This window comes from Grammomys surdaster, unplaced genomic scaffold (assembly GCF_004785775.1).
Source record: "Grammomys surdaster isolate TR1022 unplaced genomic scaffold, NIH_TR_1.0 126531, whole genome shotgun sequence".
NCBI classification, from domain to species: domain Eukaryota; kingdom Metazoa; phylum Chordata; class Mammalia; order Rodentia; family Muridae; genus Grammomys; species Grammomys surdaster.
In genome coordinates, this window is record NW_021621323.1 from 18,219,544 (window position 1) to 18,233,685 (window position 14,142).

At 47.7% G+C, this 14,142-nt stretch overlaps 1 protein-coding gene across 1 annotated transcript in view; it reads right to left on the reverse strand.

Annotated features, from left to right (window-relative positions):
• Abca4 (ATP binding cassette subfamily A member 4) overlaps positions 1-14,142 on the reverse strand; it is a 139,060-nt gene that overhangs the window by 49,505 nt on the left and 75,413 nt on the right. The window contains exons 18-24 of the mRNA XM_028760380.1: positions 12,128-12,217; positions 10,470-10,644; positions 8,166-8,297; positions 6,093-6,232; positions 5,406-5,543; positions 3,856-4,049; positions 2,740-2,824 (exon numbers count right to left, since the gene is read on the reverse strand). Coding sequence (XP_028616213.1) covers positions 2,740-2,824; positions 3,856-4,049; positions 5,406-5,543; positions 6,093-6,232; positions 8,166-8,297; positions 10,470-10,644; positions 12,128-12,217 — 954 coding nt within the window. The remainder of the gene's footprint in view (positions 1-2,739; positions 2,825-3,855; positions 4,050-5,405; positions 5,544-6,092; positions 6,233-8,165; positions 8,298-10,469; positions 10,645-12,127; positions 12,218-14,142) is intronic.

The following is a 14,142-nucleotide window of genomic DNA, read 5'->3' on the forward strand; positions in this document are numbered from 1 at the left end:
CTATGACAAACATACTCCAGGTGGTGCAACCTGAGGGAGGGCCAGTCTCTTTTGCAGTCAGATGTACTATTGCCTGAAGGAACCCTACATTGGGTGAGAACTCCCCCAAGTTCCTCATCTGTGAAAGGGGAAGACAACTGTGCCCACTCTAAGGCTGTATGTGTGGATGAGAGTGTTAATGTACCCATAGCGCTAGCAGTGGTGCCTGGTACAAAACCGGCACTTGACTGTTACTGCATCCCTGACCGTCAGCCCAGGAGGAGAGCTCGTCCCTGCTGCTTCTCACTCACTGGAGGCTTAGGAGTTAAGTTGAAGTCATTTTCCTCTTCCTCATCTGGCCCAAGCAAGCTCTAGGCCAAGACCCAGACCTAGAAGGAGGCAAGTCTCCTTTCTAAACCATGCCTGTGCCTGCTTTAACTACTTGGACAGCCACACCAGTTTTCCTTGGGCTGTACCTGTCCTCTCAAACAGAACAAGACTCAATAACCAGCCACGGCAGAAGGAGGTTGAGAAGCCCTGGAGAGGATGAGGACGGAGTGAGGTGGGTAGCAGGAGTATTTATCTGAGGCTGGCCTTGTACTCACAATCTTCCTGCATAGCCTCCTGAGTGCTGGGATTACAGGTACATGTTAGGCTAACCCCAGTGAGTGCTGACATTCAGGTCAGTTTTCTGTAAGAGTCAGCACCATCCTCTGTCTCTCCATTGGTTGGACTATTTCACAGCTCCCCACTGACAGCCTGGTGAGCTCTGGAAGGCTTGTGTGTCGCACCTGCAAACTATGTGATTGTCTTTAGTCCTAGATGATCTCATACTGGGACCGGGGAGTTCTTTACTGGAGGAAATAGCTCTGCCCCAGTAGCTCATAGGGGTCACACTCATTGTTCTCTTAGGAAGGAAGCGGGACCCAGTCACTGGATTCCCAGGAACTGTGTCTTAGTTATGTGTCAGCCTCTCAGAAGTGTCCGTCAGGCAGGGAGGTCTGCATGTGAGTGGTATGTGGGTGTGTGTGAGTGAAAAGCCAGCCGGGGAGGTAACTGGAGGTGAAGGGATCCTCCCTAGTTGGGGGCATAGCTATCTACAGTTCTTCTCACATGACAGCATGCCCCTTCTATGAAAAAAAAAAAAACATGCCAGCCGAAGACACATTCCAACTTGATTTTTATGATAATATTTTGTAGTAATTAAACACTTAAAACATCAATGTCTTGACCGAGATTCCAAGGAGAAATTTTCAGCAACACAGGAGATAACTCACAGCAAGATAAGCAAGACACAAGATTCAAAGACACAACACTAAAGAAATGCTTTCGGTTCAGTGCTGACTAAACAGAGAAGGAGAGTAAATACTGGGGGTAGAACTGCAGGCCTTTCCCTTGGGTCTTTGTTGTTATTTAAGACTGGGTTTTGGGCTGGGCGGTGGTGGTACACGCCTTTAATCCCAGCACTTGGGAGGCAGAGGCAGGAAGATTTCTGAGTTCGTGGTCAGCCTGGTCTACAGAGTGAGTTCCAGGACAGCCAGGACTACACAGAGAAACCCTGTCTCGAAAAAAAAAACAAAACAAAACCAAAAAAAAAAAAAAAAAAGACTGGGTTTCACCGTATCACCCTGGATGGCCTAGAATTTACAGAGATCTGCCTACCTCAGCTTTGCGGGGATTAAGGCTGTGTGCTAATGCACTTCCTCCCAGTTCCCCTCCCTCCCAGACCTTATGCATAGCACACCAATACTTAGCAGATTCTTTTAAGATTTAGGGGGAAATATGTTAAATCGAAAACTTTCTTTGATAAGCACACGCTTTCCTCTGTTCATAAAACTAAGTTTAATCTTCGTTTTACATAGGATTTTCTGCCCTGTGGCAGTCCCCTTGTAATAGCAGCTGATGCATGGAGCTAGGCAGGAGTTGAGAATGGAAAGGGTCTTTAGCAAGCCCTTGGAACCCAGAGATTAGATCTGACAGCTGAGCTTACTTACTGCCTGTCTCTGGTGACAGTGACAGGCCTCTAAGACAGAATATACTCTTAAATTCCAGGAAGACTCACTGGGAACTTGGGTAGTGTGAGGGCAACATGTGCTATTGCACAAAGGTACCATGCATCCTTTTCAGCATCCTTCATACCTACAGCTCAGAGTCTCCATAAATTCCCTGTAAGAGATGAGCAGGGATGGAGAGATGGCTCAGCAGTCAAGAGCACTCCCTGTTCTTACAGGGAGCCCCAAGTTCAGTTTTCTGCATACACATGACCACACCATGACACAACGGCTCACAGCTACCTATAACTGTAGTTTCCTGAGGAGCCAATGCCCTCTTCTAGCTTCTGCAGACACCACACACAGACACATTTCATACATTTCATACATGCAGGCAAAGAGTCATCCATACAAAATAATACGTAAAACACTAAAAAGAGACAGAGGGTGCCTGGGCATGCTCTGAGGAGGGGGTGTGTCCATACTGTTACAGGGCAGGAGGAGGGTAAAAACCAAGGCCTAACATGAGTAAGGACAGGGAGTGAACAAAGGTTGGATTCCTCGTTAAAGAGAGGGCACTTAGGTATGAAGAACTTTACAATCATGTCAGGAATGAGAAACAGGCTCGGGAGAAGATGAGCAACTAGCTGCACGACTTTGAAGCCCAACAAGTGTTCTCTCTGCTCCCGTACCCTACAACAGGGAGCACCCACCAACATGGGGGCTGGTCACTGAACCAGAACTGAGGTTCAACCTGCCCAGCTCTTACCATCCAAGACTTGTTCTTCCGTTATCTCATCAACTCGGGCTGGACACCTGGTAGAGAAACCCTTTGATGTACAGCTGCAGGCCCCCTGCAACAGACGACAGAAAGGACTGACAAGATACAGATCATGTCAACGATAGCATCGCCATGGTGCCAACTGCTGTCACCACCGCTCCGTCTGTCTCTCATCACCAGCTGCGGACGGCATTATTTTTTCTTCACTGTTTAATCTATTAATTCATCTGAGCATTTGGAGGGCGGAGCTGCTTGACTCTTTATCCCAGAGGGAATGTGAGTCAGGCAGAGAGAGGCAGAACCTCAAAGCATCCCTCTGCCTTGTCATTAATCATGTGGCAGCTAGAGAGACACTCTGCTCCCCTCCCAACCCTTCTGGACACCAGACTGTGAAAATCCACCAGGACAGGAAAACCCACGGGATCCATTTACACTGGAGGCATAAATAGCACGGCAGCAGAACCCTTGTGACAACCTGAATGTGTGGGACACCTGTTCTCAAGGAGCCCAGGAAACATTCATAATACTCCATCACATTTGTCTCCACTGCATTTCTACCAAGCAGAAGCCAGCATCATCCGCTTCATTTTCCATGTGAGGAAAGACAACAGCAAAGAATAAAATCACTTGCTCAGGATGACACAGGAGACTAACTCTGGTTCTAAGGACATGCCCAGTGCTCTCTGCTGGCAGCCCTCGTCCCCGCATCAGTTTTAGGTTATAGTCTCCAAGGATATCTGTTCTTAGATTTCATATACTCCTGGAATTCATGTTTAATTGGGAAACACGGATGTTTGGATGAAGGAGAAACAGCTTAAACAAAGCAGTGTAACCTCAAAGAGTAAGACGCTCCCCTGGTACACCACATTACATGTGTAGCTTGGAATACTGATGTATAATACTTTCAGGTTATTTAAAATTAGTTGTGCCTGGGAACATCTCTGGATGGTAGTTTAGAACACAATTACTGAAATCTGCAAATAGTCCAGAAACAAGCTGATTCCAACAATTTAAAGTCCGGTGGGCAGCTCTATCTAGAACAGCAGCCTCATACTGCCTGTCCCTCCTCGCCCAAGCTGGGCTCCCTCCTGGGCAGACACGTACCTCACAGCCACATCTCTGGCTCTGGATGTTTTTCATCTTGCGAACTAAGGTCAAGTAGAAGCCTGTGCCAAAGCAGTTCTTGAGGAAGAGCGGAGTTCCGGAGCAGTAGAGCCTTCCCTGAGAAATGATGGCAATGCGGTCGCCAAGGAGATCTGCCTCATCCATGTGGTGAGTGGACATGATGATGGTCCTGCCTGTGGGGAGGAGACCAGGGTGGTTACCAGGCAACCTGAGTAGGATGTACAGCAACCTCCAGGTTATGTGGTGCCCAGAACTTGGAGTTAATAAATAAGAACAGGGCTGGAGAGATGGCTCTGTGGCTAAGAGCACTGGCTGCTCTTCCAGAGGTCCTGAGTTCAATCCCCAGCAACCACATGGTGGCTCACAACCATCTGTAATGGGGTCTGATGCCCTCTTCTGGTGTGTCTGAAGACAGCTACAGTGTACTCACATATATAAAATAAATAAATAATTCTTAAAAAAAAAAGAACAAAGTAGCTAATTCTGCAGCAAGCATAATGGAGTAATGATTGATAGCAACCGATATATCCTAGCATCCTGCATAGTTCAAGTCACTGTCACATACAATGTCTCTGCACTGGGTCTCAGGTACAACCCAAACAATTTGACATGTGTGGGACATCCTCAGCTCTGTCTCATCACCGTCTGTATCGTGGATTCCATGTGTATAGTCTTCACACTGTTAAACACCACCCTTGTACTTTGTAAGAGCACACGCAGCACTTTCTCATTAAATGGAACTGTTATTAAAACAAGGTGATGAGGATTTTTCCTGGCAAACCTTGGGGGGGCATGAGAAATACAGTAAAAATAAAGGGGGGCTTTCCAGGCTGGGCAGGGTGAACCGTACAGCCGTGTGGACAGGCTCTAAGAGTTCTGCTTGATGTTGCTTCTAGATATCAATCCTTTGCGAGGTGCTGGATAGACAAGTAAAAAGTCCATGTTAGGGCACCTTCTTCTGATGTAGCCTTCTGCTATTCTGGACATCCAGCCCCCCATGTTCCTAACACCCGACCTCAGGAGGTCACACAGCAGCTAGGGAGCTTCTTGGGATGCCTTTAGGTCCCTTTAGCCAGAGGGCGAGTCTACTTTTCCAGATTGGAGGACTACAGGTAGGAAGAAATTTTTGTTTTGTTTTGTTTTGTTGAGACAGGGCTTGGTGTAGCCCAGGCTTACGTTTAACTTGCTACACAGCTGAGACTAATCTTGGCTTTCTGTTCTAACCTGTCTCTACCTCCTGACTGCTGGGATTTGTATGCATGTACTAGGCCTGGTTTATGAGTGGCTGGGGTCGAACCCGGGGCTCTGTGCATGCTTTGTAAACACTCCCACCCAACTCTGGACTGTTTCAGCAATAGGCTGCTTCACTCCCTGTTTCCAGGCTTTCCCTTGAACTTGGATTCACTGGTGGTTGCAAGGGCTGTTAAGGTATTTTCTCACAACCCTTGAAGTGTGAGAAAATGGGACTCCCGGAACAGCGGCAGTGAAAGTACTGCCAGTGAAGTGGGGTACTGAGCAATAGCCCTCACCTGAGCGATACTTCAGGAGCAGGTCCCAGATGGAGCGTCTGGAGTAGGGGTCCACCCCAGAGGTGGGCTCATCCAGGACCACCACCTTGGAATCTCCCACAAAAGCAATGGCAACAGACAGCTTCCTCTGCATGCCACCTGGAGGCAGAAGGAAGATGATGATGCGGTATCACAGCCATCTCCGCACAGGGAAGAGGAAGGCCCAGAGCTAGTCACATATGGAGGCTCTTTAAATCTGGCTAACAGTCTGATACTGCCACCATAGATATGCCTACACTGTCAGAAGTCATAGTATCATCCCGGCTCCATCAATGCTGTAAGACCACCCTTGCCTCCTAGCACCTGATCATCTGAAAACTGTGCCCTTAGCTTCACAGAAATGTAAGGAGTGCTCCCGTTATATGGCCCTACACCAGTGGTTCTCAATCTTTCTAATACTGAGACCCTTCACGTTGTGGTGGACCCCCCGACCATAAAAATATTTTTGTTGCTACTTCATAACTATAATTTTGCTACTGTTATGAATCATAATGTAAATATCTGATATGCAGGATATCTGACAGGTGGGGGTGGGTTGTGACCTACAGGTTGAGAACTGCTTTTCTGCTACCCCAGCCTTCTGCTAAGGCGCACTGGCAGACAACGGATGCGCCTTATATGGCCCTGTCTCCTCCCGATATCAAGTACCTGAAAGGTCCTGAGCTTCTTCATTCCTTTTGTGGTGGAGGCCCGTGTCTTCTAACATGGCTTCCATCTCAAGTTGGGCCTCCTCCCAGGACCTCCCCTTCAGCTGGGCATAGAACAAGATGTGCTCGGCCACCGTGAGGCTGTGGGAACAGGATGAGGAGAAAGGCAACAGGCTAAGCAATCCCATTCTGAGCAGTTCACCTTGAAAAATAAAGATCACTATGAAGAGTTAGCCATCAAAAATTACATCATGGTATTACTTGTGACATAAAAGTGAAATGACCAACCAATCCTACCCAAAGACCTAATGAGAAAATTACTTACACAGTTCATTTGTACAATGGAACAGTATGTAAACATTACTTCTTAAAGGAATATGTAATCGCATGGAGAAATATTCATACACGTTAGGTTTAAAAAGCAATTCTGGGTCTGGAGAGATGCCTCAGTGGTTAAGAGCACTAGTTGCTTTTACAGAGGACCTGGGATTGAGTCCCAGCACTCACATAGTGGCTCATAGATGGCTGTAATTCCAGGTCCAGCGTATCTGATATCCTCTTCTCGGACACTGGGAACACATGTAGTACACAGGCAGACACTCAGGCAAAACACCCACACACATAATAAAATAACTCAAAAGCAATCACACTTCCAAAAAGTGGGGTTACAAAAGTGTACATATAATTTTACTCTCCCTTATAATTTTTAAATCTTTGTGCATGTGTACACATGCAGAGAAATGTCTGAAGAATCATATCTGGAAGTGTTGACAGGATTGCCTCTGGGCTTTGAAAGGACTGGCGATGGTTTTTTTCTTTTGTATTTATCTGTCTTCTCCCCTTCACCCACCTCCTTCCCTCTGGAACAACTAAAGTCAGGATGTAAAATATAATTAGAAAGAAAGAGTGGGGGAAGAGAGAGAAAAGAGGGAGGGGAGGAGGAGGGGGGAGAAGGAGGGGATGGGGAGGGAAAAGGAAGAAAGTGATTGAAGAAGAATGGGAGAAAAGACAGAAAACTCAAGCAAGCCTGAAAGCCCCTCCCCTCCCAGGGCAGTCTTTAGCTCCAGGGGTCCGTATGGAAAGCCCCCCCCCCCCCATCTCCTCTTTCTGGTTCCTGCCAGGAAGTATTTTGGGACAAGTAAGGGAAAGTGTGATAAAGAAGTTACTGTCCGGGGCTGGAGAGATGGCTCAGTGGTTAAGAGCACTGACTGCTCTTCCAGAGGTCCCGAGTTTAAATCCCAGCAACCACATGGTGGCTCACAACCATCCGTAATGAGATTCGATGCCCTCTTCTGGTGTGTCTGAAGACAGCTACAGTGTACTCATAAATAAAGTAAATAAATCTTTAAAAAAAAAAAAAAAAGAAGTTACTGTCCCTCCTCTGGCTGGGGACATCTCAACTCTGATCACCAGGAGCACAGCCTCACATTTGGAAGGACAAGGGCTTTGACTGTGAAGACCAGACAAAAGCATTGCTAAGTAGAGCTGGAAAGCTGAGTGATGGTTGTGGGGTGAGAACAGGATACAGGGGGCTTAGCGTTACTATTGCTCCGATGAAACATCAGGACCAAAGCAACTTGGGGAGGAAAGGGTTTGTTTGGCTTACACTTCATCATCAAAGAAAGTCAGGACAGGAACTCAAGCAGGGCAGGAACCTGGAGGCAGGAGCTGACGCAGAGGCCATGGAAGGTGCACTTACTGGCTTGCTCCTCATGGCCTGCTCATCCTGCTTTCTTATAGAACCCAGGACCACCAGCCCAGGGGTGGCATCATCCCCAACGGGTTGTGTCCTCCCCCATCAATCACTAATTAATAAAATGCCCCATAGGCTCACCTGTAGCCTGATCTTATTGAGGCATTTTCTCAGTTGTAGTTCCCTCCTCTCCAGTGACTCTAGTTTGTGTCAAGCTGACATAAAACTAGCCAGCACACTGTTTCCAATCTTTGTTTCCAATAGATACTTTGTTTTCCTGTGGTGCTAGGGGTGGAGCCCAGGGTGACAGACAGACCAGGCAAGTGCTCTACCACAGAGCCCCACCCCTGCCCAGGAGTACCTCCACTCCAGATCACTTACTGATGAAACAGGATGTTGTGTTGGGGACACATGCCCAGGTTCTGGCGCACTGCATCCAGGCTGGTTTCAATGTCTTTTCCCCCAATGAGCACAGTTCCTGACGTTGGTGGCAACAGACCTGTCAGGATGGACCTGCCAAACACAGGATTAAGTGGTACAAGAGTCGGTTGTTAGGACTCACCAGGGGATGAGGGCAACCCCACACAGGGTCAGAAGGATGATTGCGGGGAATCCTGCCCCATCTTTCTATCAAGCTCAACCCTGCAGTAGCTGAGGGGCCTAGAACATTTCCACACAGTGTTTACTTAGCACCAGTGCCTTGCTTCAAGTCCTAGTTCCCCGGGACCACGAGGGTCTTCTTTCTCTACTTTTCATTTCCTAGTGCTCCCAGGTCAGTATGAAGAGTCCCCGGGGTTCCCAGCCTCAGACTCCCCATCATCACTCAGCCGTCACTGTGGTGGTCAGTTGTAGTGTCCACCATAGTCTGTCAGAGCGGTGTTCACGAATGTGATCAGCTATCGTGATCACTGTTGTTTTACTATGTGGTCAGTGGTAGCATCCACTGTGAAGGTCTGTCGTAGTGGTTGTTTGGTGGCTATTGATGTGGCTAGCCATTGTGGTCACTGTCATGGTCACAGTTGTGGTCAGTTAAAGGGGTTTAGGGCACAGCCCCACTGCTTTGCCTGGGCGAGCAGCCCTTGACTGTGGAGAAGCTAGTTGTTGACTTTACAAAGCCCAGGTGAGGATGCTGAGAAGCTGAGCTGTGTGTCTGCTGACTGGCTGACCACAGTCAGGTGTAGGAATTACAACCAACAATTTCATTTGGGAATCCCAAACGTAAAAATGTAACAATGTTGTGATTTTTTTTTTCTTTCTTCAATTATACGAAACACGACTCCCACCTGCTTGGGTAGTTGTCTAAGTTAAATGAATCAAACACACTTTAAGAAAAACAAACAAACAGCAACAAAAAAACGGGCAGCAGCACGAAGTGAAACTTCAAATGTTATTCCCAGCATTAGGCAGCACTTGTGTTCTGACTCCACGGGAAGTTGAATTTCTGCACTGAGTGAGGTAATATGTTTGTCTTCCAGAGGTCCTGGGGTCTTGCATGGAGCTTCCTGTTCTCTGACCACGTGAGTTAGCAAGGAGATAGCCCTAGGATGCCACACCCAGCTCTGTCCCCAAGTTCTGATACAATCTCACACTATCTGAACCTGCACTTAGAAGCTGAAATCTTTGTTGATCAACCACTAGAGGGAAACAGTACCAAGCCCGATGGCACCAGCCCCGCATTCCATTCCCATTGAAAGGCCCAGGAGCACATTCCAGAGCAGGGTGTACACCGCTGTTCCTTCCCGGGGCTCTGTAAGCCAAGGATTTGATGGCTGCTGTCACATGGCTTGTTGACCCCTACCCCTCCTCCACTGGTCCACTGGAGGTCCGCACCGGAGCCCTGACCGCCTGTTCTCAGCAGGTGGCGCTCGGGCCCCTTCCAGAACTGAAGGCTGGAGGGAGAAATCCATGCAGAGCCTCAAAGCTTTCTGCTCTTGGTCTTCTGCCAGGCAGAAGTTCTCCCTACACTTTCTCAGACATGTAACCAGCCCCCATGAGAGGTCCCATGCCAGCACTAAAGCATCCTGACTATTAATTGGTAGGAAAAAAGAGTGCTATGTGAAAACAGAGGTGTTCTAGACCTGGGACATGGGCAACCATGACTTTATCCTCACTGTGAGAGGTGTGAGAGACGTGGGGCCAAGGAGGGGACTTGGAATGTTAGAAAAGAGCCTGAGATTGTGTTGAGAGGACCTGGCTAAAACACCTACTGATCATCCAACTCAGTGGCTTCAGGAAAACCACTTAAAACTCTGAAAGTCCAAGGGGGTGATAAACCTACTCCACCTTCTCTTACAGATATTAAATAAAATATACACGAGTGGATTTTTCAATCCTGCAGCGTGCTTAGGGGGATCTTCCCCCCCCCCCCAGCAGTTGGGCGTGGTATGTGTTCAAGACAGGGTCTCACTATGTAGTTCTGACTGTCCTGGAACTCACTATGTAGACCAAGCTGGCCTTGAACCCATAGAGTTCACCAGCCTCTGCCTCCCAGGTGCTGGGATTAAAGACGTGCATCACCATGTTCAGCTTTCCCTAGAGATTTGGGACCAAAAAAAAAAAGTGTGTGTTTGTTTGTTTCCACCAAAATTCAGTGAGGAAGAGCAGACTGGAGTTATTGGGGAGAATGAAGCCAGGGGATGATGGAGGGGATGGGATGGAAGACAGCCTCTTTGCCAGAGAACTCACAAGGTGGTGGTTTTTCCTGCTCCGTTGTGACCCAGGAATGCAGTGATTTGGTTCTCATAGAAAGTGATGTTAAGGCGGTCCACCGCTGGCCGGCTGGAGGGCTCAAACACCTTCACCAGGTTCTTCACACTCACTCCAGGGACCAGCCCTGGGAGCTCACGTTCAAAAAATGAGTCTTGGAGGGGAAAGCACATGTCGAAACACCACATGTTAATGACTCCGTGCTTAATGAACATACTGCTCTCTTCAGTCCTGTGTTCTGTCTGTAGTTTCACCTGCTCACATGGCTGTAGCTTTGTGAAGAAGATCAAAACAGCAGCAGTAGTAATTGCACTGACCATAGATTTCACACCTACTGTGAGCCAGGCACTGTTTCCAATGCTTTCCAACAATTCCCTCACTCCACACGTATAGTCCTATAGGGAGATATTACTACACTCTTTTCTATAGGTTAGAAAACTCAAGACTGAGAGACATCATTGTTCTATCAAGGCCACGTGGCTTATAAGTCCCATACCCAACTGAGATAGACCCTGTCTGTATATTGAGCTGACTCCAAGTTCCGTCTTTGCTTCCAGGCTCAATCTGTAGGATCTTCATGGGTTTCTGGCACCAGCTCTTACTCCTCAGGCTCCAGGACAACCTATTCTTCCTCATCGTGACTCCTTCTTCCCTAGGCTTCCTGTCCTCTCCAGTATTGACCCACTCTTCCCCTCCCCCACACCCCCCAAACATCTTTTCTGCAGTTCACTCCATAGAGCCCAGATTACTGTCAGAGTATTAATTCTAATTAATACTCTGTCCCCATCCGTTGCACTGTCTGCCTATGCCACCTAGCCCCAACTAAAGCTGAGGTGGAACCAGCATCCTCCGATCCGCTCCTTTCAACCTTAGCATACCACTCTGGGAGGAGCATCTTCTAGAGGTACTCCAGCCTGCAAACCAGCTCTGTGAGGATTAGGGTCTCCAACATCAGCTTTGCAAAGTGGTAACTGAGGAGACCTGGAGGCTGGACCCTCTCATGCCAACGTCAGGCTAAATCAGAGTCTGTGTGCCTCTCTAAACCCAAGTAATGCATACATTCAGGGATGAGAAATCTTAGGAGAATTAGTTCAACAGTGAAGACAAAGCAGCAGAGGCCAGGGAAAAGAGTCTTCTGTATCCTGCCCATTAGCCCAGGAATGAGTAGGTAACTCGCACCTCCAGGAAAGGCTTTTGATGGTTGCACTGAATGGGCACTGGGCTTGTAAACCTTGGGTGAAGTGCAGTCAGCTCTGCTAGACTCTTTCCCCTCACTTATTTTTGTCTTTCCTTGTAGCTCATATCCGCTTCAAGTCCCAGTGACCCAAGTCATTGTTCTGACTAAATCCTCGGAAGTCAGCACATTTGTGCAATTCACTTGGGATTTGCCTAACAAGGGCACAAACACACTACAGACCTGGGATCTGCTTTCTCCAGGAAATATCCACTAATGTCTGGGTTGAACCATTCATCCCCCATCGTGTGCAGCTGGACATCAGTTTAACACCAGTCAAGAGAGGGAGTCAGCTTCCTGGCCTTCATGTTGCCAATCTTGTGGTTTGGCTCTGCCACTACTGAAGCTTTTTACCTTGGTTCTGTTCTGCTCTTTTATGGGGTGTGTGTCGTGGGGTGTTTACCATTCATTCCTTCTGGGTGCTCCGGATCCTCTAGTTCCTCTGTTAAGGGTTCAGTCTTTTCCAGAGCCCTTTCTTCTCTGGTTGAACAACCTGAACCAACCAAACGCCAATGTTACTTTTCAGGAGATACAGGAAAGAAGAGGAGGGGGTAGAGGGAACAGATGCCTTTCCCACCACAAATGTGGGACGGCTCCCTCAGGAGGTGGAGCCATTCTTGCTTTGAGACCAGTCTCCTGCATGGCCTTCAGCTCTAACCTACTGCAAGGCTATGAGGAACTCAAATCTGATTGTGCCATTTTCACAGAGCCCAGGGGGACTTTTTAAATCAGAGCCTTGAAGCTGGAGAGTTTTGATTTACTCTGGTTTTTTTGTTTTGTTTTGTTTTGTTTTGTTTGTTTGTTTCTTTTTTTAGAGGAACTGGGAATCAAACTCAGAACTCCCTGCTTGGTTAGACAAGCATTCTACCACCAAGCCACACTCGCAGCTCTCACCAAGTCCTTTTAATGTGGCAGAATCCCCGTGTCAAAAATTGTAATAAAAACAAAAAGATAAACAAGCCAGGCAGCGGTGGCGCACGCCTTTAGCCCCAGCACTTGGGAGGCAGAGACAGGTGGGTCTCTGAGTTCAAGACCAGCGTGGTCTACAAAGCATGTTCTAGGACAGCCAGGGCTACACAGAGAAACCCTGTCTTCAATGTTGTCCTCCTTAGAGAAAAAAAAAAAAATCTTACAAATCAAAAAATCCACCTCAGGATTAAATTTGGAATAAGTTCGTTTTTTTTAGCCTATCACCTGGTCCTTTTGTTTGTTTGTTTGTTTTGTTTGTTTTGTTTTGTTTTGTTTTGGGTTTTTTGAGACAGGGTTTCTCTGTATAGCCTGGGCTGTCCTGGAACTCACTCTGTAGACCAGGCTGGCCTCAAACGAAGAAATCCATCTGCCTCTGCCTCCCAAGTGCTGGGATTAAAGGCGTGTGCCACCACTGCCCGGCTCACCTGGTCCTTTTTGCTCCAACTAAAACATGTCAGCCATGGGAACGTAAAGCAAAAATCTGTCTATAGTGCTATGGTGGGTAGATAGCTTAAATCTGAGTCTGAGAAACAGTTCCCTTTAAAAGGCCACCTATTTGGGAATTCAGAAGTGTTAGGGTAATATCAGGGTAGAGCCTCTCTCCCCTCCCCCCTCTCTCTGACACACACACACACCCCACAACTTTTTTTTTTTTTTTAATGGCATTTGGTCTAAGGGGGTGTCAAGGACATCCTGGAAAAGGAAGAGGCAGAAAGGCGACCCAGCCAGAAAGGAAGCAGGAAGAAAAGGAAGCCACTAGCACCAAGCCCTTAGGGCTCTGCTTCAAGTACTGGCAAACACCTGGGAGTATTCTCAGTGCCTGCCAGGGCCTCTGGATTTGCAGGATGTGAGACAGCAGCAGGCTGAGGCCTAGTGGTCAGAGGCCTGCTGCCCGCTGTACTTCTGTCTCCACTTCCTGAAGCCGGTTTGACTTTACTCTCCACAATTCCTGAGGTCCACACGCCAGCTATCACACTGCCCAGCTAACAACTGCCCTCACGTGGAATAAAACAGCAAGAACAAACATCTTTCTAAATAACCCCTGGAGTGACACTCTCCTCGTGAAACGTCCTTGCCTGTTGTAGATTTTGCCTGTGTCCAGTGGGATTTCAATAGGAAATTGATGTCTCTGGTTCTCCAGTTCTTCAACTATGAAAAGGGGGATAGGGAGTGACTCACTGCTCTCTGATCATAGACAGTGGGAGGGATTATATTTAGTCTAGCCTAGAAAACAGGTGAAAAGTATTCCACTTCTGTCAGTGAAAGTGTATGTGTCTCATTTTCAAGAAACATATTTCTCACAGGGCAGTGGTGGTGCATGCCTTTAATCCCAGCACTTGGGAGGCAGAGGCAGGCAGATTTCTGAGTTTGAGGCCAGCCTGGTCTACAGAGTGAGTTCCAGGACAGCCAGGACTATACAGAGAAACCCTGTCTCAAAAAACCAAAAAA